Genomic DNA, 26889 nt, shown 5'->3' with positions numbered 1-26889 from the left:
ATGGATCCGAAGGAGACCGCTGAGCAATCCGCGTCTCACCTCTTTACCTGCAGAAGTGAAGAAAGAAGATTTCTCTTCTTCAACAGAGTCAACTTCGATGATTTCTCTGCCAAGCCGCCGAGAATCAGCCGCCGTAACACCAGCCGACAGAGCGAGGAAACGGCCTCCCATCATCACCCGAGCTTCAAGGTACCGAGTCTGAGTCAAACGATGGACAAATATGCATTCTACCTGCGTCCTCACGTAACTCAAGTAAGAGGTTTACGTCTGGACAGAAATTGATTATTATAGAGTGTTGTTCTTGTGTATCAAGGTTATTGCTTGTACAGTTTACGGGCCGCCGAGTCTGCTCATTGCTGCTAATAATACTCAAGGTACTACTGTAACTTACTGTTACCACAAATTAGATTTGGTGTGTTGTCACCCAACCACATAGGGCTGTTTGAGTTTATTTCACAGAATTTATCCATTAAAGAACCAATGACCGAGGTGGACGGATTGCGAGCCATTCACAGCATCTCTGAGTGACAAATCTAACCTGCTTTGGTCCCGCACACACACACACACACACACTACCCTTTACAAACATACCTTCAAATACATTTGGCAAACAGATAACTTTGCGATATAGCCGATCTTTAAGTTATCGTACCAGCGAGACACGTGTTAATTGGGCAGAAGGGCATCTCCGCCCACATTTGTGGACACATTCTCTGGCAGGAAACCTCACGTGATGCACACTCCACAAGAGCCATGCCAGCCATTTTGGGCACTCGTTCTCTCCACACACACACACACACACACACACACACACACACACACACACACACACACACCTGTATCCTCCTCTCATGTATTATAGGCTTAGCTGCTACCATATCTAATCATGTTACTGTTTAGTTTGTTGTTGGAAGTCGGAAGTTTATCTACTGCATTGTATTGATTAGTAATTTATATTACTGCATCAATAAACTTTGTTATACTTTAAAGTGAATTGTTTTGGTATTGTTTTGCATGCACCTGTGCCAAGGGCTGACATGGATGTCAGTGCTCTGATTCAAGCCTTCATTTTTCCCTTTTTGAATGTCAATGTTCTCCGGATGTCGATTTTCCTAAGAGAACAAGCCTATATTGAGACTGGTATACTGTCTGGTGATTAGTCCCTGATTCCAGGGTGGTGCACCGGCAATATTAACTATTATTAATATTCTATTGATTTTGATAATTGATAGTTATCTTTTATGATTGTTGATTTGAAGGATTAATAAGCTAATGTTTATTCTAATCAATGTTTATTCAATGTTTATTATTTCTAACAACTAAACCCGCTCCTTAACGAAGCCCCAACACAGCGTTTATGAACCAGGAACATTCAGCGTTCATACAGAGAGGAGGTGCAGCGACTAACGGACTGGTGTAGCCCACAACTTGTCTCTGAATGTGGACAAAACAAAAGAGATGGTTGTTGACTTTAGAAGAGCACAGAGTGACCGCTCTCCACTGAACATCGACGGCTCTTCTGTGGAGATCGTCAAGAGCACCAAATTCCTTTGTGTTCACCTGGCGGAGAAACTCACCTGGTCTCTCAACACCAGCTCTTTTACTAAGAAAGCCCAGCAGAGTCTCTACTTTCTTCAAAGTCTGAGGAAAGCACATCTCTCACCCCCCATCCTCACTACATTATATAGAGGGACTATTGAGAGCATCCTGAGCAACTGCATCACTGCCTGGCTTGGGACTTGCACCGTTTCGGACCATAAAGCCCTGCAGAGGATAGTGAGGACAGAGGATCATCGGGGTCTCTCTTCCCTCCATCAAAGACATTTACAAAAAACACTGTATCCGCAAAGCAACCAGCATTGTGGATGACCCCACACACCCCTCACACAAACTCTTCACCCTCCTGCCATCTGGCAAGAAGTACCGAAGCATTCGGGCCCTAACGGCCAGACTGTGTAACTGCTTCATCCCCCAAGCCATCTGACTCCTCAATACTCAGAAACTGGACTGACACGCACACACACGCGTGTCCTGAGTTGCACTTTAATTATTGTCACCTTATACCTGGTTAGTTTTTAGTTATTTATTGTACTGTCCCGTACTTTTTGCACACGTTTGCATGTGCACTTTATATAGTTATGTTATTTAGTCTGTGTAGTCTCATGTGGTTCTGTGTTTGTCCTGTACTGTACAAACTGTATATGGTTGAACGACAATAAAAACTACTTGACATTTGCCATCACAATGGTTTAAAGTGAAATCAGAGCGCTTTGCCTTCACTATCGAAGTTTATACTTGTTTGTTTATATTTTTGCAGGAATTTGGCCGAGCCTCTGCTGATGGTGTTAATCAGAGAATTTACATGCAATTTTACTTTACATTTTAGCACTGTAGTCTAATCACACACATCAGTAAGTGTTTGTGTTAGTAGGTGCCATATAAATGTATTTAATTTGGAACTTGCAGTTATTGTTTCTACAGAATAATCAACATGTGTTTCAGCTCCATATTACTCCATTCTGAGGGTCGGTTTTCCCTTTCCCTTTGATTTTAAAAAAAAATACTTCCTTTTTTACTTCAGCTTGCAGAGCAGCAGGATGCTGATGAGGATGTGAGTACTATTCACTTATCCTCTCTGAATACCATACAACCTGTCCATGCCAAGTGTTAAGATTTACCACCATCCCTCTTTCTCTTTTCCTCTCAGGACTTTGCCAAGGATCGCTATGGGCTCTTTCCTATGTTCCAATCCCAGCAGAAACTGGGTTAGTGTTCTCATTGTTTGAGTGGAGACTTGTGTGATGATATTCAATTTATACCTTGATATTTGTGTATTTGCTCTGAAATTGGTTACATTTTTTTTTTTTTCTCAATCAGATGAACTGTCAAGTAGTAAAGATATGGTTAAAAATAATTACTGAATTAATAATTTTTTTATTTGGATGCACCAATGTAACAATACATAGTAATGATTGTTTACCTACATATAACATTTTCATATATGAAAAATGCAACATGGGTACTTTTTTTTATTTTTGAGCAATGATGCAAATTAATCAGAATTTTTAATCTATGTGTTTAAAAGCACAGTTCGAAAAAATACAGAACTGAATTAGACTTACCAAGTCTAACGCCATTTTTGCAACGTTTTAAATCAGAGATGTTATTAAAACATCCATCGTGACGAGGAATGATCACGAAAATAGCCATGCTCTTTTGGAAACGTAATGGCCAAATAAAAAGTGCATTAAAATAATTGCAATATTAACATGTTACTTAATGTTATATTGCCAGCAAAATCACTGTGAATATATTGTGACTATTTTATATATGGCCCAGCTCAAGCATTTTCTCCCACAGGGTAAAGAAAGACACATTTTCCTGGGAAGAATTTGCCAAAGAATAATGATTAAGAAGGTCTGTGAGCTTTAGAGATAATGTAAACCTGTCAGGATCTCCCTTATGTCCCCTTAAGTTCTCCATAATTTTCCTCCCCTCTGTGTCACACATAATAGTGTTGAATAACAGTATGAGATAAATCTCAGATGAGGTATTAGGGTGACATTGCTCCCGACTGTCCGGCTATGAATTGTTAAGCTCTGCTGCCACAGAACAAAGTCGTCTCCCACCAACATTCCTCTCGAGCAGAGATAGACAAAGCTTTCATGTTTATGGAATCGGGTTCAGGCAAACGCCCTGAGCGCTTTCACTGGGGGTAAGGGAGAACGCCCCGTCTCCACTGCCTCATAATAAAGTCTGTGAGTCAGGGTGACACTCTGTTTATCAAACGGGAAGGAATTCATGTGTTGCTCACCTTTCAGACAGGGCTTGTTATGTTTCATATTTATTAGCCTGGCTTTGTAATCCGAGGAAAAGTCTTTGTGGGGATCTGTGTACAAGGTGGGAGGCCTGGTGTCTTTGATGTGTTTGCTCTAAAAGACTCTCTCCCTCTCTCTTTCCTGGATGGAAGCAGACAGGGCGTTGGTGCGTGTCCAGGAGTTGACACCCGAGAAGGCAGAGCAGCAAATATGGGTGCGTGCCAGAATTCACACCAGCAGAGCTAAAGGTAAACTCCCTCTTCACAATTACACAAGCTCCCCTGCCGCTCCAAGTGTTGCTCAATTTATTTCAACACATTGAAGCTGCTGTTAGCAAAGCTTAATGGTTTAATTTTTTACCTACTTTCATCCATTAATAAAACAGAAGCTAGATGTTTTACTAACAAGTCAAGCACTGATTCATTATTGGTAAGATAGGTTTCCAACTGTATATCACTCACACTATTTGTTTCAGTAAGCAGCAAGTACACAGTACGCAAATTTCCTGTGTGCATTGAATCCCCTATGATGTACAACAGGGGCTGCACCATTCCAAAACCCACTTTCCTGAAAACTTTGATGGGGCATGTGACGTGTTTAATACTGCACAGTGTTTCATGTACTATAAAGACCTAGTCGGCATTTATGCCATGATCAATGGAAACATGTAAATTTTTCATACGGTAACTCACTCCCATGTTCTAGCCAAATCTATGCCCTTGCGTACGGCAGTATTTTATTCTAACCTAGACTTATTTTCTTAATGTTTATAAATGCACATTCTTACGTATGAGATGAGGACCATAGAGGATATGGGTGCCTTGAACATGTGCCATATCTGAGCAAAATTATATTTGGATATGTTGAAATACTGTTAAACTCTTATGAAAATAGTGGCCATTTTCACTACAGGACCAACAAACACTTCTGCAATTACTGAAACATTAACCATAAAGGACGGCAATAGAAGTTAAGTTCATTTTTATCAGCAGCTTAAGTTAAACTTTTTGGCTTCCTCCTGTCTGTCACAAGGTTATGATAGTTTTGGGTTTTTCATTTAGTTTTATTTATTTATTTATTTTTATTTCAAGTTTAATTATTTTGTTTAGTTATTTTACCAACTTTGTAAGTTTATTTTAGTTTTTTCAATTCATTTTCGTTTTTAATTTTATATTAGTCTCAATATATATTAGTTTTAATTTGTATTTCTATTTCAGTTTACACAGATAATTAATTGACTTGGCAGGGGATACATTTATGTAATGTTCTTTAAATTAAACTATTCCCTATCCAGTCCAGATTACACATAGTTCTACATTGTGTATAGCTAGGCTGACATACAACTTTGTAAAAACAATCAAGAAGGACTTACAAATGTAGAGAGATGTATTCTTTTATTTTTTGAACAGCAATGGATGATGTTCTTAAACAAAAAATCTGAGCAAAGTTTTTCGAGGTTATTTTTGGGATTTTCGTTTTGGCTTTGTTTTCAGTTAACTAAAATATCGTTTGTCAGACACAATTCAAGTCTGAGGGGTCTGCATGTACACTTCTGGTTTATGAGTGTAGTAATGAATAAACCATTATGATGTATCACTAAAGTTTCCTTCCAGGACAACTTCCATATCAAGGATTCTTTCACCTCGAGCTTCCTTCATTCTGTCAGTGTTCTCTGGGCTGAAGGATGTCCTTCAGCACAACAACATCCTGATGAGGGGGGCTGTTTTTAACTGATACTCCTCAGCTGTCTGTCAGGAACTTCAAAGACTCTGGGTGGTCTCTGATCTTGACCTGATCTGTATTTTTTTTTTTCAGTCTCAAAGTGTCTGATTAGCATTTTGGTGACAAGTCAGGACTATGTGCTCTGTCAAAAAGATGTGCAGTCTGATTGGCGGCAGTAAATTTGGTCCTTTTTTTTTCAAAAGTGCTGTCTTAATAGACATGGACCAGCGCGCTGTACAAAAATGACAATTTTCTTTTCTTTTTTTTAATATTTAATCTAATAATCCTCTTAATTCTTTAAATCAAATTGATTATTGATTAAAAATCCTTGTATTTGTAACATTCTAAAACGTGATATAATTCTAAATGAACACAAATATTCAGTAAGTTTAGACTTGATATCCTGTGGGATTTGATTGGTTCTTGAAAAGTGAGTTAGTCATTTTAATTTATGATATCATTAGTGGTTCTCCACCTAATTTGTATCAATGAGTGAAATAAGGTCTGTGGTAAACATGACTTGAAGATACATGGATGCTTTGTTCTACTCCATAAATGATTCCCTTTCATCCCTCAATAGTGAATTTTGAAGCCGCTGTGTTTATTTAATTATTTTAAGGTATGTCTGCATTAAAATTCACTATTGAGATATGAAAGTGAATAATTTGTTTATTTGAGCAAAACTTCAACATATCTTCATGTAATGTTTACCACAGACTTTATTTTACTCATAAATCCAAAACTGTCATTTTAAAATCCAGAGGGAACCCTCTATAAAATGCTAATTCCAAGAGTTTTTGGACTACAATTTTCTCCTGGAACAATAAAACAGGTGAAAAATGTCATAGAAAATATCACTGAAGGATGGGCCGGAACCATATTTAGTGATCAGAATATCATAGAGTCTTGATGGGATGTGATCTTTTAAATTAGGCCAATAAGCAACCACCTAGTAAACACCCAGAACACCTATTAGCAACTGCATAGCAACGCTCTGACTTTAATTATATTTTAAGCAAAGAGTATAAACTTTCAATGTTTTTTTCTTTTGCACCGATGGGTCATGGGTACAGTAAGAGCAGAGACAGTGTTAACATGTAAAGAGTGTTAACATGATCAATTTAGATTTCTTGTCATCTTGGTATTAATTGGTAAACAAACGAATCTTGTTGTATTTTACTCACTGACACTGGTTTTTAGGTAGGTAAATGTATGTTTACTGAATGTAAAACCTCCTGACAAGTTGTTTTTCCTCTAGGGAAGCAGTGCTTTTTGGTTCTGCGTCAGCAGCAGTTTACCATGCAGGCCCTGATCGCCGTGGGAGATTGTGCGAGCAAGCAGATGGTCAAGTTTGCAGCTAAGTGAGTATAGGCTGCGTTTCCTGTCAAACAATAGTGGGAAAAGTGAAGTCCTGGCCACTCGTTCCATTTTAACACATTAAGTGGCTATCGATAATGTTTCACTTCAAAACAAAAGCCAAATGTTTGTGTGAGATACAGCTTTCTCTCAATACTGTAATGTGCCATTTCCTTTAAAACAACAAACATCAGAGAGACGTGTCGACTTTAAAGTCTGACCTGAATGAATGTCTCTGGGCTAGAGGACAATAGGGCCAAATACAGTCACAAAATAAAGCAATGAAAAGCTAACCTCCATTTTGTATCATGTGACATTTTGGAAGTATTTCATAGGTCTTTTCCAGTGAAACTATTATAGGTGAAGTGTGTAACTTTTTCTCCTAAATTACATGAAGAATCAACTACACACTCTGAAAAGTGTGAACATGGTGGCTCTGTGGTGCTATCAAAAATATTGCTCTTGTTTGTTTGTTCAGCCCATCATAGCAACACTCTGAGTCTCAACCAATGGTTTGAGTTCAGGTAACCTGTTTGAAAACAACAGTTGATGTTAGTGACTCAAAAATTACACATAATTCAGTTTGAATGTTAAAACATGAGTTGTCTTTTTGCGTTCTTGCGTAAAATGTTTCTGCAGATAATAATTGATAGGACTATAAGATATAAGACAAAACGTGATCCCTATATTTTAAAGTCCACATATCCAGTTCTTTTAGAGGGACACAGGGCTTCTTTGATAGTGTTAACATCCTCCATTTGGTCATGCAGTGTTTAATGGTGACCAAACTCTCTTCACTATTCAGTAATGGGTTAGGAAGGGTTTTTGTGGTCTGGGGAGTTCCTTGCTAGTTCATAACTGTATTGATCTTGTGTCCTGTTCCTTGCAGTGGAATGGACTTGTTCTTGATTCAAAGGGGTCTAGGGTGATATCTGTGTGCTTAGTTATTCCTTAACTTACTGAAATTACCAGCCACACCTCAGAAGAAATCGTAACCTAGCGTTTCCCCACACTAAGCAGGTTGTTGGCGCGTGTTTTGTGTTCTGTATGTAATGTTCCTCTTTTGTTATTACGGAAGCCTTTGTGGTGTAATGCAGAACCTAAATTGAAGAGTTTCAGTTAGGGGGTGTTAAAGAAATAATGTGGTTGCCACATAAACAACCTGCTAAGTTTCTATATCAAAGCTCGCCTGAATTGTTGCAGCATGTTTAACAAACCCTATCTGTTCACTTAACAACCTTAATAATATGTCTACATATAGATGCATTAATATGCATCTTTTAAATCTGCATTGTGTAATTTCTGTGCCCCTTGCGTCATCAAACGGATTTGGAAAAATAATTATTGTTTTCAAACAGATTCAACAGATGTGTCTACTACCATTGGCTGTATGAACAGATAAACCTGCCCCAAACTCTCACCACTGGTCGAGTCCTTTTTACTGTGTTGGGTATTTAGGATGCTCAAATAAACTATTTTTAAATAGAATATTTGATAGCACCATACTGTTACACTAGTGGAAATCAACTTAAAATCAATCAACTTTTGTCATTGCATATTATTCAAATTATAGATCAGCTTTAACATTACTCCTTGATGTAGATTCCTCAAATCTACACCTGAAATTCATCTAAATTGAAAGTGTAGAACATGGCATAAAGACTAATTCCATGGCATAATAGTATGCAACAATATGCAACACTGGGGTCCACTGATCTTTGCATCACTTCATATCCAAACATGATATTTCATGTACAGTATGGATATTTAGCATTACTAAACATAGGATGCTACATTGTAAACTTCTATATAGAATTAAATTAAACTACTTGATTGCGCTTTATGTCAGTTTTAAAGATGCCATGATACAGACATTAAAGGCAAGAACTATGTGTTTTGGAGCACAGCTCCCCCTAGCTGATGTATCTTTGTCTCCTAAACCATCACTGAATGCATAGTCTTTATCCCTGATGCTTTGTCTCAACTATCACTCAAGTTTTTAAAGTAACAAATTCATCTCTTTCATACTTTTTAGTGGTGTCTGCGTGCAAGCATCATGGTATGCAAAGTATAAAAGATTCCATTTACATTTATGCATTTGGCAAGGTGCATTTGTCCAAATCAACATACAATGTTTTTTCAGAGTGTTCAGGGCATACATTTTATCAGTACAAAGTAACAAGACAAAATGCTATTTAAGAAAATGATTATTTGTTTTTTTGCAATGTAGGGACCAGAAAATCATAGAGACTTGTCTATTTTTTTATTTGGGCCAGTAAGCTACTAACCAAAATTCCCAAGCAACGCACTAATAACCACTCAAAACATGTTTGCAGCTTCACAGCAACAGCCAAAACATCCTAGCATCTGGATGCCAAGTTTTGCATGGGCAGGCACCACTCATATTTTCTTTCACAATGTCTTGCTGAAAATCTAATTTCCTGTTTAAGAAGACCTTTTCATATGTGCACCATTAGAGGGCAATTCAAAAACACCCTCTGCCTGTATAATCCCTTCTTCTTAGCCATCTCTCCCCTCGGACCACTGTCCTTTTAATACATGAGCACTAATACAGAGCCCATCGTGGTCGGCTTAGTGTTCAACCAGACATAATCAGGACTCTATTAAGAGCCATGTGTCTGTATGGAGATTGCTAGAGAGAGTTGTGAGAGCAGAACTGATCCCAGAGTGATTTGACCACTCTCTTAGCAGCATCTGGCAGTGACTGGGCTGTGTCTCTCTTTGTCTCTCTCTGGTCTCTCATTACTCCTCTATAATGACTGAAGCTGAAGGTTTCACAATCCGTTCGTGCTGTCTGTTTCCCAAGCAGACAGTTGGCTGTCGTCTTTACACTTGACCTTAAAGGGTTGATGAGGATTAGGCTTGCAATCTCATTTTGTTTTACTTAAAGGGATTGTTAAACCAAAAATGATAGTTCTGTCATTATTTACTCACTCTAGTATTGATCCAAACCAGTATGACTTTCTCTCTTGGCACACAAAAGAAGATGTTAGGCAGAATGTTGGCCACAGGCACAATTCACTTTAATTTCTTCCATGGGATGCAAAATAATAATTTTGGCCTCTGTCACCATTCAGATTAATTGCATTTTTCCATATAGTATAGTTGAATGGTGTGTGACTGAGGTTAACATTCTGCCTAACATCTCCTTCTGTGGTCATGGAAAAAAGATGACAGAATTATTATTTTTTTGGGTGAACTTTCCCTTTAAAATGAAAATGAAAGTTTCTTTGCACTTTGCAGTGCAAGCATTGCTAATATTTTTGCATTATTTGTGGTGGTGAAAACCATGGCCTCTCTATTTGTGGTGGTGAAAACCATGGCCTCTCTTTATTTGTGTAATAAAGAGATTAAAATACACGCTGAAGTGTAGGTGTTAAACAGTGAAAGTGGTGTAAGCATGTGGTTTGTCTTCACAATGAAGATCTGTTTGTTTGAATGGTAGAAAACCTAACTGTGCATGCCAAGTAATATTTTTTTTTTAAATAATATAGAATTACAAAGGTGCTGTATGGTGATCTCATGAGGATTCATAGTTGTTCCGCTAATTTTCCATCATGCACACATACATTTCATGAATGCTGCTTTGATGCGACACGTTTGATGCTACAGTATGTGTTGATGAAAAGCAGGGCTCTTGTTCTTAAGTGAAACACTTGCTGCAGAGCATTAGAAAGCTTTTTTAATCTATTGTATAGAAAGCTGTTTGCTTCTGTTCAAATATTTTCAGTTTTTTGTATTCTGAAAATCTATATTTTTGGGTTGTTTAGCTGTTTTTTGTCATTTAAAATAGTCTCTCGATTAATATGAGGTTGTGAAAATGGCACGTAGCATGTGCCATATTAAATAAGATATTTAAAACTGTTTAGATGGACAATGTAATCACTGCTTGTCATGTCCTTTTTTTGTCAGAATCAATTAGACTTTGATTCCAATCTCCTTGAAAATTCATGCATGTTCTTCGGTTTTAATTAATTTAATTTTTCATTCGTAGCCTCACTAAGGAGAACATCATTGATATGGAGGCTGTGGTGAAGAAGGTGGACCAGAAGATAGAGAGCTGCTCACAGCAGGATGTGGAGCTTCATGTGGAGAGGGTATATAGATCTGTGAATATCTTTTAAACTAGATGGAGTGGATAGACCTGAATGTTTTCTGTAAAAATCAAATATTGAAATGGAAGCATTCTTTATAGAATGTAGTATCTTTTATTTATGCACAATTAGGGCCGGTGGAAATAGTTTCTGCCTCTTTCATGGAATATTGGCATTGAATAGCAGCATGAACCTGGGGATAAAAGGATAGTTTGTTTACTCACCCTCATGTTGTTCCGAACCCATATGACTTTCTTTTGTGGAACACAAAATAAGATGTTGTGCAGAATGTTAGCTTTAGTCACCATTCAGTCTCATTTCTTGTAAAATAAATTGCACTAAAAATGAATGGTGACTGAGATCAACACACTGCCTGATATTTCCTTTTGTGTTCGAAAGCAGAAAGAAAGTCATACAGGTTTGGAACGACAATTTGCACAATGTTGTTCGCTCGTGGCTTGCTTCTTGCGGGGATCAAACCAGTAACCTTCTAGTTACCAGTCCTGGGCCTGGTTTTATACAAAATCCTTAAAGGAATAGTTCACCCAAAATGAAAATTCTCTCATGATTTACTCACCATCCTGGCATCCCAGATGTGTATGACTTTCTTCTGCCAAACATGAATGGGTGCCAAGATTTTTAAGCTCCAAAATCCACTTAAAGGATAATAAAAGTAAAATATATGACACTGTGTTTAAATCCAGGTGTTCAGACACAGTATAATAGGTGTGGGTGAGAAACAGATCAATATTTAAGTAATTTTTCATCATAAATTCTCCTCTCTGCCCAGTATGGTGCAATATACACAAAGAATGTGAATCACCAAAAACAAAAGAAGAATGTGAAAGTTAAAGTGGAGATTGACTGAGCAGGGAGGACAAATTATAGTAAAAAAGGGACTTAAATACGAATCTGTTTCTCACACACACTTATCATATAGATTCTGAAGACATGGATTTAACCACCAGAGTTGCCTGGAGTACTTTTATGTTGCACTTATGTTGATTTTGGAGCTTCAAAAATGTTGGCACTTGCATTGCATGGACCTATAGAGTTTAAATATTCTTCTAAAAATCTTCACTTGTGTTCAGCAGATGAAAGAAACTCATACACATCTGGGATTGCATGAGGGAGTAAATTATAAAAGAATTGTAATTTTTGGGTGAATTATTCCTTTAAGCTTAGTGACAATTGCCTTTCAATTAAAACAAAGGTTTTTCCCAACTTAATGCTTCTTAAAATTTTCATTTTTGACCTAGGACAAAGTTTTCATTTTTGACCCAGGACAAAGTTTTCATTTTTGACCCAGGACAGGTAAAGAATATCTAAGAAATACTGCATAGTGTTTGTTCCTGGAACCAAACATTGTAACTTTGTCAATACCTTCAAAACAAACAAAATAAAATAATACAGTATCTATTACAGCACCTGCCTATACTCCTTTAACTCTTCAACAAATTAAGACATTAGTGGGAACGTGACTGCTGGAAAATACTTTTAGAGAATACTTTGTGAAATAGGTTTGTAAAATTGTAACTCAAAATTGTACACTGTTGATTTTACACATTTTATATGTAAAATGTACTGTATTACATTTGAATATAGTTGAGACATTTTTAAATGCCAAAAGAGATTTAAATAAACATAAATTGAGACATCCTTGGCCAATGTTTGCCAAGTTTTTAATTTGTAAAATATTCTTGAAAAATTATGTTATTCTGTTAACTCTCTCTCTCTCTCTCTCTCTCTCTTTCTCTCTCTCTCTCAATTCAATTCAATTCATTTTTTTTATTTGATATAAAATAAAAGCAAAATACATTTTGTCCAATTACTTGGACAGTATATAATATAATTATTAGTAATATATAAATAACAGCAATATATAAATTATTATTATTTATCTGACAAATACACACACACATTGTGTGTGTTTGTGCAGAACACTCTTTGTTTATGTTGTGACTAAACAAAATCCAAAATAAATCAAAACTATGTTTGTTTTAGCATCTTCAATGTGGCCACTCTTTGCCTAGATTTTGCAGAAATGTACTCTTGGCATTTTCTCAACCAACTTCTTGAGTTGAATGCTTTTTAAACAGTATTGAAGGAGTTCCCATCTATATGCTGTGTACTAAGTGGCTGCTTTTTTAAATATTTGGTCCAAGTCATCCATTTCAAAAACTTTATTTTTAAAATAAAATTTTAGTTTTGTATTTAAATAAATGAATATGTTGGCACAATTATATTTCAAATTCTAATTTCAAACATTTAAGCATATGCCTTCAGATCAAAAGGTTTATATATATATATATATATATATATATATATAATTACGTTAATCAAGAATTTATGTATTTTTAATGGTTTTCAATATGGGTAAAAAATGACCCAAAGGTCAAAAGGAGGGTTAAGGGGTTTCTTGCAACCAGGCACTGACCCTTAACCACTATCACCATAACTGGCTCTCGCAAGGCTGGTCTCTTTGTATCAGATACAAATGTTTACATGATGTCTTGGTTATTCTCCCTCTCATAATGTTGAAGTAGAAAGCTTGAAGTAGATCTGTATTCATAACTGAATCTCTCTTTCCATCGTCTTTGTTTCAGATCTTTGTGATCAGCCAGTCTGAGGCCAGACTTCCTCTTCAGCTGGAAGATGCTGTCAGGCGAGAGGGAGATGAGGTGAGAAACCTGAGGGCTGATTGTGGGTGAAGGGTCAGGAACAGAACCCAAAGGAAGGCTTAACACCAATGTCTCGCTAATACCTTTAAATATACAAAGTGACCGTTGCATCGTGTTCAGCTGTTTTTTTTATTTTTTATTAGTGTCATGCATGAGTTTACTCATTTTTTTATACAAAGACTAGTAAATGCGTAGTATTATATATTGTATTAGGTTTTTATGTAGTATTGTATTCATCATGGTGTGCTTTGGTTGTAAACTGCTCATTTTGGCATACACAAAGTTGCATACTATGCACAGTAGATAATACATACTGCAGACTGAAGAAACAGCATTTGTAACATGGTATTGCCTCTTTCTCAACCTCTCTCTCTTGCTGTGAGACAGCTGATGGTGGCAAAGTGTTTACATAGTAAGGCAAAACCAGCTGCAGTTGCTGTCCAGGTGTTTTCTGCAGGGATTCCAGTGTTAGTCAGACAGAGCAACTGCCGCCTCATTACGTCTGTATCTTATCTGCTCAGTCTGATAGAATTTTTCGAGGCAGGAGTAGTTAGCTGTTCATCAGCTCTTCTCATCTTGTTCAGCTCCTTTGGGCTTTATGCAGGAAAGAATCTCATAGTGCTTATGGGCCTTGGGGCAGATTCTGCAAAAGAAATGCAAATTTGTATGTTGAATTTAGCTTAAAATATAGTTGTCTTTAACACTCTGTCCTATGTTGCAAACTTGCGTCAAGTAATTTTTCAGTCCTCACTATAAGCAGAATACTTAATGAAACAAGAGCCAAGCAGAACTTATTTAATGTTTAATTTACAGCTACGAGAGGAAGAGATTGCACTGTGGGCGGAGCTACCCAATGCAATCTGTGAAACTGAAACCAAGCAATCGGCACAATTACACTTTTTGACATGTTTGCAATTTAGAACAAGCTGTATGACTAGGAAAAGAGTAGAAATTCAAATAATTTGTGGAATCATTACTAGGGCTGATTTAGATGCAAATGCATCACAAATAAATTATATTGAATTTGATTGTTTCTCAAGGATTTATGCAAGCTTGCTGTAAGTGAACGAAATTATGAATGTTGCGATGATTTTAATACACTTTTAATTTAGCTTACTATTAAGATTATTATATTAATATAATTATACAAAAACATTAGTCTAGTTTTGGGATCCTTCCTTGCGATTAGGAGATTCCAAGAACACAGGATGAGATGTTACTATCCTTGTGTAAGCACTTCCAAGAGTTCATGAACAGTGAGCCTGGTGAAATTTAGGGAGCGCATCATCAGTAGTGTACCTTTGGTTCCTAGGGTGTTTCGGCCTTTCACACTATACACCCTCCCCAAAGGCGGCCAGCAACAGGGTGATCAAACCTATGCTTGCGTCCCATTCCCAATTAGTCATAGGAGTTGCCTTGTTGTTGATAGCCAACATCCTATGGGACTATGCATGGCAGGGGCGTCCTCCTCCCTGAGTCAAGCATTGTTGACCGCATACCTCCTGGCCCTCTCTCTTCGGGGCCCCGCTGAGGTCTCTCCTCTTCATCCAGAGCCACTGACTGCTGCCTTCTGCCGCCTCCGACACAGCTCTGATTGCCGAACGCTGGCTCTGGCCCTTAATTCCCAGGTCTCTAAGCAGTCTGATTGTAGATGTTGCCACAAAACCTCTGCAGCCCACCTCCACTGGTCGGACTTCTGTGTTAAGACAGAGTTGTTTTAGTAGTGTCTGTGAAATTTTTATTTTTTTGAATTTTTTATTTTTGTTTAGCAAAAATAGAATTAGTTTGTTCGATTCATTTCTTTTGAATCAGTATGAACTGTCAGTTAGAAACTGTTTGTTTCATCATTCTCATAAATTCCTGAAAGATATTAAAGGGATAGTTCACCCAAAAATACAAATTCTCATAATTTACTCACCCTCATGCCATCCTAGAAGTGTATGACTTTCTTTCTTCAGCAGAACACAAACAAAGACTTTTAGAATCTCAGCTCTTTAGATCCATACAATGCATGTGTATGGTGATCAGACCATTTGTAGCTCCAAAAATCACATAAAGGAAAAATAAAAGTAATCCATAAGACTCCAGTGTTTAAATCCATATCTTTAGAAGCAAGATACTAGGTGTAGGTGAGAAACGGATACAAATATAAGTCCTTTTTTTACTCTAAATCTCCACTTTTACATCTGAATGTGAATGCCTGTACATGTGGTGCCTGTTTTGTTTCACTTTCACATCTGAAAGTAAAAGTGGGGATTTAGAGTAAAAAATGACTTTTTTACTCTAATATTGTTCTTTTTCTCACCCACACCTATTATATCACTTCTAAAGATATGGATTTAAACTTTGGAGTCATATGGATTACTTACATTTTTCCATTATATGATTTTGGATCTACAAAGGTCTGATCACCATTCACATTCAATTGTATGGACGTACAGAGCTAAGATATTTTTCAAAAAATCTTTGTGTTCTGCTGAAGAAACAAAGTCATAAACATCTAGGATGGCATGAGGGTGAGTAAATGATAAGAGAAGTTTCATTGTTGGGTGAACTATTCATTTACAAGAATTATATTACTTACTAATGCCCTAATGGTGAGCTTTATCTACTGTTCTTCCAGGAAGGCAGAGCCACAGTCAACCAGGACACCAGACTGGACAACCGGGTTATTGATTTGAGAGTAAGCCCGTCTTCATCGCTTTCCCCTTTTAGTGGTATTGTTTGTCCACTCTGACTCACCAGTCTGTGATAATGTGAAATTTGAGCGAAGTTTCTGAAAGAAAATGAAACCCAATTGAGCATATTGTTCAGATTTATGAAACTCTGATGTGGTCGTGGGATTCGTGCACAGCGATTTGCCACCTGTGCTTTGTAAGAGCACATTTGTGAGACGATGTGTTTTTGTGAACCACATACCTGGCCTGCAATCACACCTTCATTGCAGCGAACAGTAAAGCAATAGGCAGTTTCAAGCATTGGCTGGCTTGGCTCTGTCATAATGAAAGGCCTCCGTGTCACACACCCACACACATAGTTTTTTTGGCACCATCTTTCTCACATGCCAAATGAGATTGAAATCTGGCAGTGCTATAGGACTACTCTTGAGTGAGCAGCTCATTTTTTAAAAGTTCACTTTTAAAAGTGAAGACCGAAACCAAGAGCAGGAGGTGGGGGAGTCAAACCACAGGACAACAGCTTTGTGCAGCCTCGTTTTTTTTATAGCGCTCTCACGAACACGAGTGACGCACATGGCTTCTTTCTCCACACCCCCTTGAAAGACGTGTGGAGACTCCTACTGAAACCTTGTTGTTTACACACTCTACTGATAACAGTAGTTTTACATATGAACTGTACAACCACTTAAATGCACAATCTAGTTACACACTTTCCTCTTAGCGTATCCACTCTACAATATAGACTGACTGTCTGAATGTGTTGACTTTTGATATTTATATTTATATATAACTTCTATTTAGTTATAAGGAAAGGGGTTCCCAACTTTGTCAGCTGAACCCCATATGAACTAAATTATTTACTTAAAGGGTTAGTTCATCTAAAAATTTCATTAATCTCTTAATTTACTTACATTTAAGCCATCCCAAATGTGTACAACTTTCCTTCTTCAGCAGAACTGAAGATTTTTATAAGCCCATTTCAGATCTGTTTGTCCATACAATGCAAGTAATTGGAACCATCTGGCTGTTTGATGATCCAAAAGGCATAGGCAACATAAAATTAATCCACATGACTCGAGTCAATCAATTAATATCTTCTGGAGCAAATTGATAGGTTTGTTCTAAAATTAAATCAATATTTAAAACTTTATTAACTTAAAAAAATCGCTTCCTGCCAGCAGTCAACGCATCAGTGACGTAAGCGCAACTGCGCGTTCATGCAAGAAGTCAGAAGCTTGTGCTTCGTATACAACAGAGGAATGAACATCATGCGAGAGTTAGTTAATTTCAAACAGAAATACAACTCTGTCCGAAAGCAATGATTTAAAGTTAAAAACATATCAATTTGATTCTTAGGGTACTTTTGGTGCACACCCAAGCTCGAATGATGTCAAAGTTCGGTTGGTTTGTGTGTGTGGTGTGGTGTGAATGATGTTTTCCGAACTAGGGTGCCTTGAAAAGTTAGTCTGGGGTATGTTTTATGTAATCTCCTGTACGGTTCGCTGCTAATATGAACGCAATCATACCAAATCGATGAAGGGAACTCTTATTGATGATGTATAATTTGCATCTTTGCAGGCTCCTGATCACAATTATTATGGTTAAATTAATTTCTCATGCAATAAATCACCTTAACTGAGCAGCTCACATTCTTCACTTTTCACTATTGATACGGTTGCTCGGGGCAGACAAATGCTAATATTCTTCACATCATTGCACATTCAATGCATTCATGGCAGACAAACATATTTGTCATTTTGTGCATGTAAAGTTTTGGTGGTAAATTCAAAGAGATGAATAATTCAATAACACAACATGCTGATGTCTTCTTGAGTTGTTGCCTAGTTACAGTGGTAAACAGCTGCCATTGAACTGACGTTGATGACGTAATTGGACCGTGGTTTGGACCCAAAAAATATGATGTGAACGGAGACCAGTAGGGGGAGGGGGCAGGAAACGAACTCTGGTTCGGTCCAAGCAATTGAAACAAGTGTGAAAGCACCCTTACACAAACCTATTGATTTGCTTTAGAAGACTTTAATTGATGGAGTCTTATTATTATTGATGGAGCGGATTACTTTTATGCTACCTTAATATGCTTTTCGACTGTCAAACAGCCAGCAGCCTGATGGCACCCATTTACTTGCATTGTATGAACAAACAGATCTGAAATGGGCTTATAAGAGATATTATTCTAAGAATCTTCATTTGTGTTCATCAGAAGAAAGTCATATACATCTGGGATGGCATGAGGGTGAGTAAATTATGAGAGAATTTTTTCCAAAGTCAAAGTCTTTTTATTGCCATTTGCTAAGATCATGCGAGTGATCTGAGCATTGAAAGTAGGCTCTGCTGAACAAGAGTGCAGTTGCATAATTTATTTAATGAGTTTGAAACTGAAAGACTTATACAAGGCAGACCGGATACATTTTACTTAATTTAGACACCCATTACATCTTAATGTTATTTTCTCACACGATGAATTATGTCTCCCTCTTTTCACTTCAAAAAGAATCTGTCCTAACAAAAGTTAATCCAAAAAATTAAATCCACTAAATATCGATATGTAGGTTGATTGCTTCTCAAGGATTTATGCAAGCTTGCTGCAAGTCATGAAGAAAGCGGAAATGTGGCCCATAACATCAGGGAGTCATCCGATTCATGGGAAATTCAGGCATAGAAAGCTGTTTTCAATAGCATTTTTGCTGGAGACCAGATAATTCCAGAGGTTTGATTGTTGCTAAAGATTGATTTAGCAAGAACTGTGTCCCTTTTGAACCTATTTGTACAAATACTCACAAAGCCATAACAAGTGAAACGTAGAAGGTCCCAGGTTGTGCACAAAGAGAGAAGTACTGCGTCAGTCCCTGACACCCTCAAACAAACAAGTTATATAACATGTTTACTAACCCAATGTGTCTTCTGTTATAGACCACGACCAGCCAGGCCATCTTTCGGCTGCAGTCGGGCATATGTCAGCTCTTCAGAGACATGCTCATCAACAAGGGCTTTGTGGAGATCCAGACCCCCAAAATCATCTCTGGTATGACCATCTCCCAGTCCATCTCTCTTCTTCGTTGCATCTCATCTCACCTGTCATAATATTCTCACCCTCATATTGTTCCAAACCAAAATTACTTTCATATTTGGAACACAAAAGTTAGATGATTTTAGAATATGTGATCGAGAGTGAACAAACTTCTTTCATGCACTCATGAACGTGCAATGGTGTAAAGATATTCACTGGAAAAATTGCTTACATTTCGGTTTGTTTTTCACCAAAACCTATGGTATGCCTTCAGATGTCTTTGAATATTATGCACAAGCCATATGGACTACTTTTATGACACTTGTGTGTCCTTTTTAAGCTTTAAAGTGAGTCTTTCCACTGCCATTGTGTTGGAAAGAACGATTGTGGTATTCATTAAAACATCTCCTTTTGTGTTATGCATAAGTAAGTCATACGGTTTTGTAGTTACATGTAGGTGAGTAAATTTATAGAATTTTCATGTTTTGGTAAATTATTCCTTTAATGACAACATGAAATCAAAATCGACCCTATACACTTTTTTAAAAATGTCCCTGACTCATTATACATGCATAGTTCCTCATAAGATGTTGGTTTTCATTATCTCTTATCAAAATGTAACATTTTTTGCCTCTGAAACAACTTTCATGCTAATGTAACCAAGGCCAGATGGACAGAGAAAAATATTAACCAATAATAATATTCCAATTATCCAATTAAATCACAATGGATAAAAGGAAGTTCTGCCAAACATTACTTCCCACTGAATGTTTCTCTCCACAATATGTCACATTATGACCGTTAAATGCACTGTTCATGACATTTCATGTTGTCCTTAACCTCACAGAGCAACTGAGGTGACATGAGGCAAATTATCTTGTCCCCGTGTTCAATCTCATTGTCTATATTCGTGACAGCAGGGACAGAGAAGCACAGGTCTTATCTCTGTCCTCACACAATTTCCTACACGCGCTATCCAACTTAGTTTATTTTTCCTTCTCTACACCATCAGTCTCTAAAAATTTCACTTTCAAGGATTGATACTGCTTTATTTTTGGAGGTAAAAAAAAGACAGCAACACTTGTCAAAACAATAGCTGTAGAAAAAAGTGGTGTTTAAGGAGATTTGTCCTCTGTCTATGATTGGTAGCCAAGTTAGCACTCTTTAGATGGTGGGTACATCGAGTGCTATTGGATCTGACAGAATTCATGAGCAGCAATGTCTTTGTGCAGAGTTCAGGGTATGGTTCTGTTGACTGGACTCAAGCTCTTTGCAGATGAATGGACTTAAAAGGACAGTATGCTCTGTGCATCTGGTTGGGGAAAAAATCAAGTAGCCTAAATGTAGCTTATAGTGTAATTTGCTACTTTTCTCTCAAGTGTAGATTTTAGCTTAGCTTAACAAATGTTTCTGTGAGTAAGTTGGTAGCTTTGCTAGCTAAATTTTCTGAGTAGCTTGCCCAACACTGGTGAGCTGCTTTTCGCCATGCCACAAATGTGAATGGTGATTTAAACTGTCAAGCTGTAAAAATGACAAAAAAGTATCATTAAAAATGGTCCAAACGGAGAGATTGAGAGCAGTGCCAGATGGAAATTTCAGTAAATGTTTGAAATTTGGAAAGTCTGTTCCTTACAGAGCCTATAGCATAGCTTCAACATTGGAATTGGTTTTATTATGGTGTTTTTTTGTCATTTTTGTAGCTTATAAGTTATAAATGACTATTCACTTTAGTTCTATGGAAAATAACAACTTGGACATTCTGCAGAATGAACATCTTTTTGTTCATTGGAACATGGACAGTCATACAATCATGTACATTTGGAATGTCATGTGGATGAGACAATTGACAGAATTTAACTAATCCAGTCTTGACCAATGAAGAACTACAATTTAAGATGTTTTATGATCATTTAATATATATATATATATATATATATATATATATATATATATATATATAAACAAACTGTAAATAGGATAACTTTTTTTTTAAATCATTGAGATACACTGCTCATCACAAACAGGATACGACTTCTATCCTTTGAGCTGCTAGTAGTCTAGTGTAGAAATGACAGTGCTCAAATGCTTCAATCAGCACTTAAATAGGCTCTTGTTTTAGTACACCAATGATTTTAAAGATAAGGAATTGCGTCAATAAAGATCTTGCTTCTGTTACTTCACTTTCCATCAACAACTCCACTGTTATGTTTGTGGTTTTCGCTGTTAAGGAAAACAGTTACTCTCATTTCCTCTGCACCTCGGCCGGCCAATCAGAACACATGATTATGAAATTTTTCAAATTTGAACTTTGCCGCGTTTGGTCTGTGCTGCCACATGTACCAGATCAACATTGTTGTGTTCTTTCACTCAAACCACACAGCATCCGGTACACACACCCAGCTGCAAATACCCCATAGAACAAAATGTAAATTTTGTCCTTTGTGTTTGTGGACAAAATGTTACTCATGACCGAAGTATATATATGTCTGTGTGTTTTTAATAGCTGCCAGCGAAGGTGGAGCCAACGTTTTCACCATCTCCTACTTCAAATCCAGTGCATACCTGGCCCAGTTTCCACAGCTCTACAAGCAGATGTGCATCTGTGCTGATTTTGACAAAGTCTTCTGTGTCGGACCAGGTAAAGAAAAGAAAGGAAAAAAACGCCAGTATCTTCCACTTCATTCTCCATGTCCACCTGGCTGTTCCCAGCAGCAGGCCATCTCTCTAGAGCTGACAGCAGGAAGTGGCTACCTACTAAAGGCCAGAGACAACTGTAAATAAAATGGTCCCCAATATTATTTGGACAGTTAAGTCAGGATTAAATAGCATTAGCAAAAAAGAAATATCAAACCAAATTACATTTATTTTTAAAGAGAGCATACTTTTGAAGAAAAGTGTTACACAAAAAGAAGTTTGTTAGGTTTTAAATTATTATTTACATTTTAAATAATTTAGTGGAATGTTTTTTGGACTGTTTGTTTTGCATCTTGCGGCATGAGCTTTACATTTTTAATACTGCTAGTCAGGTCAGCATTTTTTAGTAAAAACTTTGTGTTCTATTCCATTCTATTGTGCTCTTTCCAGCTGTTATTGAACACAAGAATAAGTCCTATGTGAACTTCTGATGCGGGTAAACACGATATCTTCTGTTTGACTAATTAGTTGACTAGTTGTTCAAGCATGTCACAGAGTAGTTGATTTAAAAATATTTTTAGTTTTGCACATCCCTACATTGTTTGATCAACTGCAATGACATTTGTATATTTGAAGTGTGGTTTAAGTGTCCAAATTGTTCTTAGTGCCATTGTATTTGTTCTTCTATTTGTAGAAGTCATTGTTATCTGTATCTTCACCCTGCTAGTACATGCTAGTATTCTGCAGCATAAATAGACGGATGGCACTCTTGTTGAATTGGCTGGAATAGGAATCCCTTCTCTGCAACATATTGAAAAGAACATGAGTAACATCCACTTTAAGCAGAGCTGTGGGACGTAGACTTCAGGAAAATATAGCTCATCAGGGACCTCTGCTGATGAGAAGTCACATTGTAGAAACACCATTCATCTTTTTACATAGGACTGTGCAAAGCTCAGGGACTTAGTCTGCCTTTGAGCAAGAAATTTTTTGTGGATCTGTTGTTTGTCACAGACACTACATTTCCTGATCATAATACCTCAATGCAAAGCTATTTTTATTAAACAAATTGGGACTTCTGTGCTTCGTTGACAATCCATGTCCAGTGGAAACAAAATCAGGTTACAACTACACAGTGTAAGGGAAGCTTCTTTGAAATTCTAGAATGTCAAGTTACAAACTACTCAGAATTTGTAGTAGTTAGTCAAGTTACCTTTTTGAAATGTTTTTTTTAGTTACTTTTAGTAACTAATAAAACATAGCTAACTATATTGAAGCTTTTTAAGTGTGTGGAGGTGGGGGGTCGTTTTAAATACATATCTATAAAATAATCGTATTTTGGGTTCCTAGAAAATAACAGTCCGAACTAACCAATTAAAGGAAAGCTATTTAGTTACTCTCCAACACTGCAACCAAGTTTGTGCTGTGCCCAGTGGTTAACGTCATCTGTGCCCAGTGGTTTGCTCAATCTTTGCTTAGCTTTTGTTAATACGACTGGGAATCTCAGTTATTCGTTGACGTTGTTCTCTTAGTGTTCAGGGCTGAGGATTCCAATACTCATCGGCATTTGACAGACTTTGTGGGTCTGGATATTGAGATGGCTTTCAACTACCATTACCATGAGGTCATTGACTCCATCACTGACACCATGGTTCAAATCTTTAAGGGACTCTGTCACCGGTAAGACAGCTGGAATGTCCCTTTTTGTTCTCAGATTTGTTTTGTAAATTCCCTTTTTGGAATTAAATTACATGAGAGAAAAGTCACATCAGTTTCAATAGAAAATCTGAAAAAAATGACAATTTATTTCCAAGAAATGAAGAGCAACACGTAATCGTGTGGTTTATCGTAACAAGCATACACACTGCCATCTAGTGGTCAGATTAATACTACAAGTCTTGGATCAAGCCCAGCAATCTCTAAAAAAACATTAATTATTATCTTATCCAGTAATTGCAAACTGGAATTGGTCCAGCCTGACTAGTGCTGACAAAAGTATCTGGGACCATTTGACAATTCTCTCCAGACAAACATTTACACCTGAATAACTTTAGCAAGAAGCTGTTATATGCATTGAATTGAAAATATGCATTGAAGATTTTATGTAGAATTATTATTTAGACCCATTACACCTGAATAATTATGGAGAATTTTTGGACTGCCAAGCCCCACCCATTTTCAGACCACCTATTTCAAGCTAATTGCCATTCTCCCCACTTCTCACGTATCTCTACAATGTGCATGCATGCAGGTTCCAGACAGAGATCCAGACAGTGAATAAGCAGTACCCCAGTGAGCCCTTCAAGTTCCTGGAGCCCACTCTGAGTCTGGAGTACAAGGAGGGAGTGGCCATGCTCAGAGCTGCTGGGGTGGAAATGGGGGATGAAGAGGATTTGAGGTGTGTTGCTTTCTTTGGCACAATTAGCCACACTGCATTTTATGTTGACATTGGATCTGTAACTGACTGTTTTATGCCTTTTAATTGTTTCCCTTCCTCAGCACATCTAATGAAAAACTGCTTGGTCGTCTTGTAAAGGAGAAGGTAAAAGGATGAATATCTTGTGTAAAGTTTGTGTACCACTTTGAGACATTATTTTTTATTCTGAAATATGGCTTCTTTCACTGATGAATGACAGTGTGATTTAAATAGTTTTTACATGAGAAGAGGTTAGCTGACTGTCTATATGTACATTTTTGGATATTTACATATAGCCTTAAAGGGATAGTTTACCCAAAAATTCTCTCATCTTTTACTCACCCTCATGCCATCCCAGATGTGTATGTCTTTCTTTCATCTGCTGAACTCCAAAAAATATTTTTTGAACAATATTTCAGCTCTGTAGGTCCAGACTAACCAAGTGGAGGGTGCCAAAATTTTGATACTCCAAAAATCACATAAATCAGCATAAAAGTAATCCGTAAGACTCCAGTGGTTAAATCAACATCTTCACAAGTGATATGATATGTGTGGGTGAGAAACAGATCACTTACACATTCTTCTTTTGTTTGTGGTGATCCACATTCTTCATGCATATTGCCCCCTACTGGGCAGGGAGAAGAAATTCAAGCCATAAAAGACTTTCTCACCCACACCTATCATATCACTTCTGAAAATATGGATTATAACACTGGAGTTGTATAGATTACTTTTATGTTGCATTTACGTGCTTTTTTAGAGCATCACAATTTTGGCACCCATTCACTTTTATTAATTTTTTTCTCCCCAATTCAGAATGCCCAATTCCCAATGTAGCACAAGTACTCATAGTGGCATAGTGACTCGCCTCAATCCGGGTGCCAGAGGACGAATCTCAGTTGCCTCTGTGCCTGAGACCATCAACCCACGCATCTTATCACATGGCTTGGCAAGTGTGGAGGCTTCACACTTTTCTCTGTGGCATCGACGCACAACTCGCCACGTGCCCAATCGAGAGCAAACCACATTATAGTGACCACAAGGAGGTTATCTCATGTGACTCTACTCTCCCTAGCAACCGGGCCAATTTGGTTGCTTAGGAGACCTGGCTGGAGTCATAATTGAGAATCAGAAACTAAAATACTAATTTGGTCTCATAAGCAACCAAATTGGCCCGGTTGCTAGGGAGGGTAGAGTCACATGGGGTAACCTCCTCTTGGTCGCTATAATGTGGTTTTCACTATCGGTGGGGCACGTGGCGTGTTGTGCGTGGATGCTGTGGAGAATAGCGTGAAGCCTCCACACATGCTATGTCTCTGCGGTAATGCGCTCAACAAGCCACGTGATAAGATGCGTGGATTGACGGTCTCAGATGTGGAGGCAATTTAGATTCGTCCTCCACTAACCGGATTGAGGCTACTCACTATGCCACCACGAGGACTTCGAGTGCATTGGGAATTGGGCATTCCAAATTGGTGAGAAAAGGGGAGAACATTTTAAAATTTAATTTTAAATTTAAAAATAGCTATGGCTCATGATGTTGAATGTATGCAATCTTTTAGGTCTGGAGAGAGTAACCATGCTTTACCTTGGCCTACACAACGTACGTCAGACCTCCATGTTCCCCCGTGACCCCAAACGCCTGACCCCATAAAGTTTACAGTAGCTGGACAGCCTCTCGTCTCCCATTCTGACCGACACCATAAAACCTCAGACACCCAACCAGCCATCAGTGACAGGATGTGGAAGTGCCACAATGATTAACTGTTTGAAATTAAGCCACTTTTATATTTTTAACCAGTGTATGATTCAGTAGGACTTTAGGGGAAACTAATGTACTTAACTGCAGAAGGGAATCTGTGTTTACTGTTAAGTGATACAGATGATTAAATTCTTGTACGTCTAGCTTTTTTCTACAGATCTATGTTCCTTGATGCACTATGTTTTTGGGAATTGTAAAATTTTAATAAATTATTTTAAACTGCATATCCACTGTACATCCACAATACATTTAAACTATCTCTGAGTGTTTTATTGTTTTGAAGTTTGATTGTACATGTACTTACATTTTTAGCTTTAACATCCCACAAAATCAAGATTGGAGTTTTGTGGCTTTTTGCCCATGTCTATTATCTTTGAGATAATCTATATGCTAGTGTACTCCTAAAAGTTGACGAAATTAACTCTGACCAGGTACACACATTTAAAATGTAAAGTCTCTCTCTTTCGGGAAGACCAAAAATATTGATGATTCATCTTGCACTCATTTTGTCCAATAAAATTCTTTATACAATGAAAACTACCCGCCCCTAAAACCACCTACTTCAGCAAAAGCAAATTGCAAATAATTTTCATTGCTATAATGCAAATGAAAGGGTACTGGCTGTTTAAAAAAAGAACCATTCAATATATACCACCCCAGCTTAAAAAAAATCGTTACA

General features: G+C 37.4%; 1 protein-coding gene across 1 annotated transcript; it reads left to right on the top strand.

Moving 5' to 3' along the window:
• On the top strand, positions 1-26588 carry LOC127658789 (aspartate--tRNA ligase, cytoplasmic-like). The gene is made up of 14 exons (XM_052148342.1): positions 1-252; positions 2582-2611; positions 2708-2765; positions 3974-4066; positions 6799-6901; positions 10912-11014; positions 13618-13692; positions 16316-16375; positions 19302-19413; positions 21902-22036; positions 23565-23712; positions 24284-24430; positions 24532-24574; positions 26011-26588. The coding sequence occupies exons 1-14, from the start codon at positions 1-3 to the stop codon at positions 26023-26025; spliced, it is 1374 nt and encodes a 457-aa protein (XP_052004302.1). The 3' UTR covers positions 26026-26588.
• Positions 26589-26889: the final 301 nt, after the last annotated feature.

Source organism: Xyrauchen texanus, chromosome 18, assembly GCF_025860055.1.
Source record: "Xyrauchen texanus isolate HMW12.3.18 chromosome 18, RBS_HiC_50CHRs, whole genome shotgun sequence".
In the NCBI taxonomy this organism is placed as follows: Eukaryota; Metazoa; Chordata; class Actinopteri; order Cypriniformes; family Catostomidae; genus Xyrauchen; species Xyrauchen texanus.
The sequence above is the reverse complement of the archived record's forward strand: the minus strand, read 5'-3'. Positions and strand labels throughout refer to the sequence as shown.

Bases quoted from the DNA above. Each gene is read 5' to 3' on its own strand.
- LOC127658789 (XM_052148342.1), top strand. From the start codon at position 1: ATGGATCCGAAGGAGACCGCTGAGCAATCCGCGTCTCACCTCTTTACC. The intron at 16,376-19,301 runs GTAAGCCCGTCT...CTTCTGTTATAG, and splicing joins ACCGGGTTATTGATTTGAGA to ACCACGACCAGCCAGGCCAT. The intron at 24,431-24,531 runs GTGTGTTGCTTT...TCCCTTCCTCAG, and splicing joins GGGGATGAAGAGGATTTGAG to CACATCTAATGAAAAACTGC.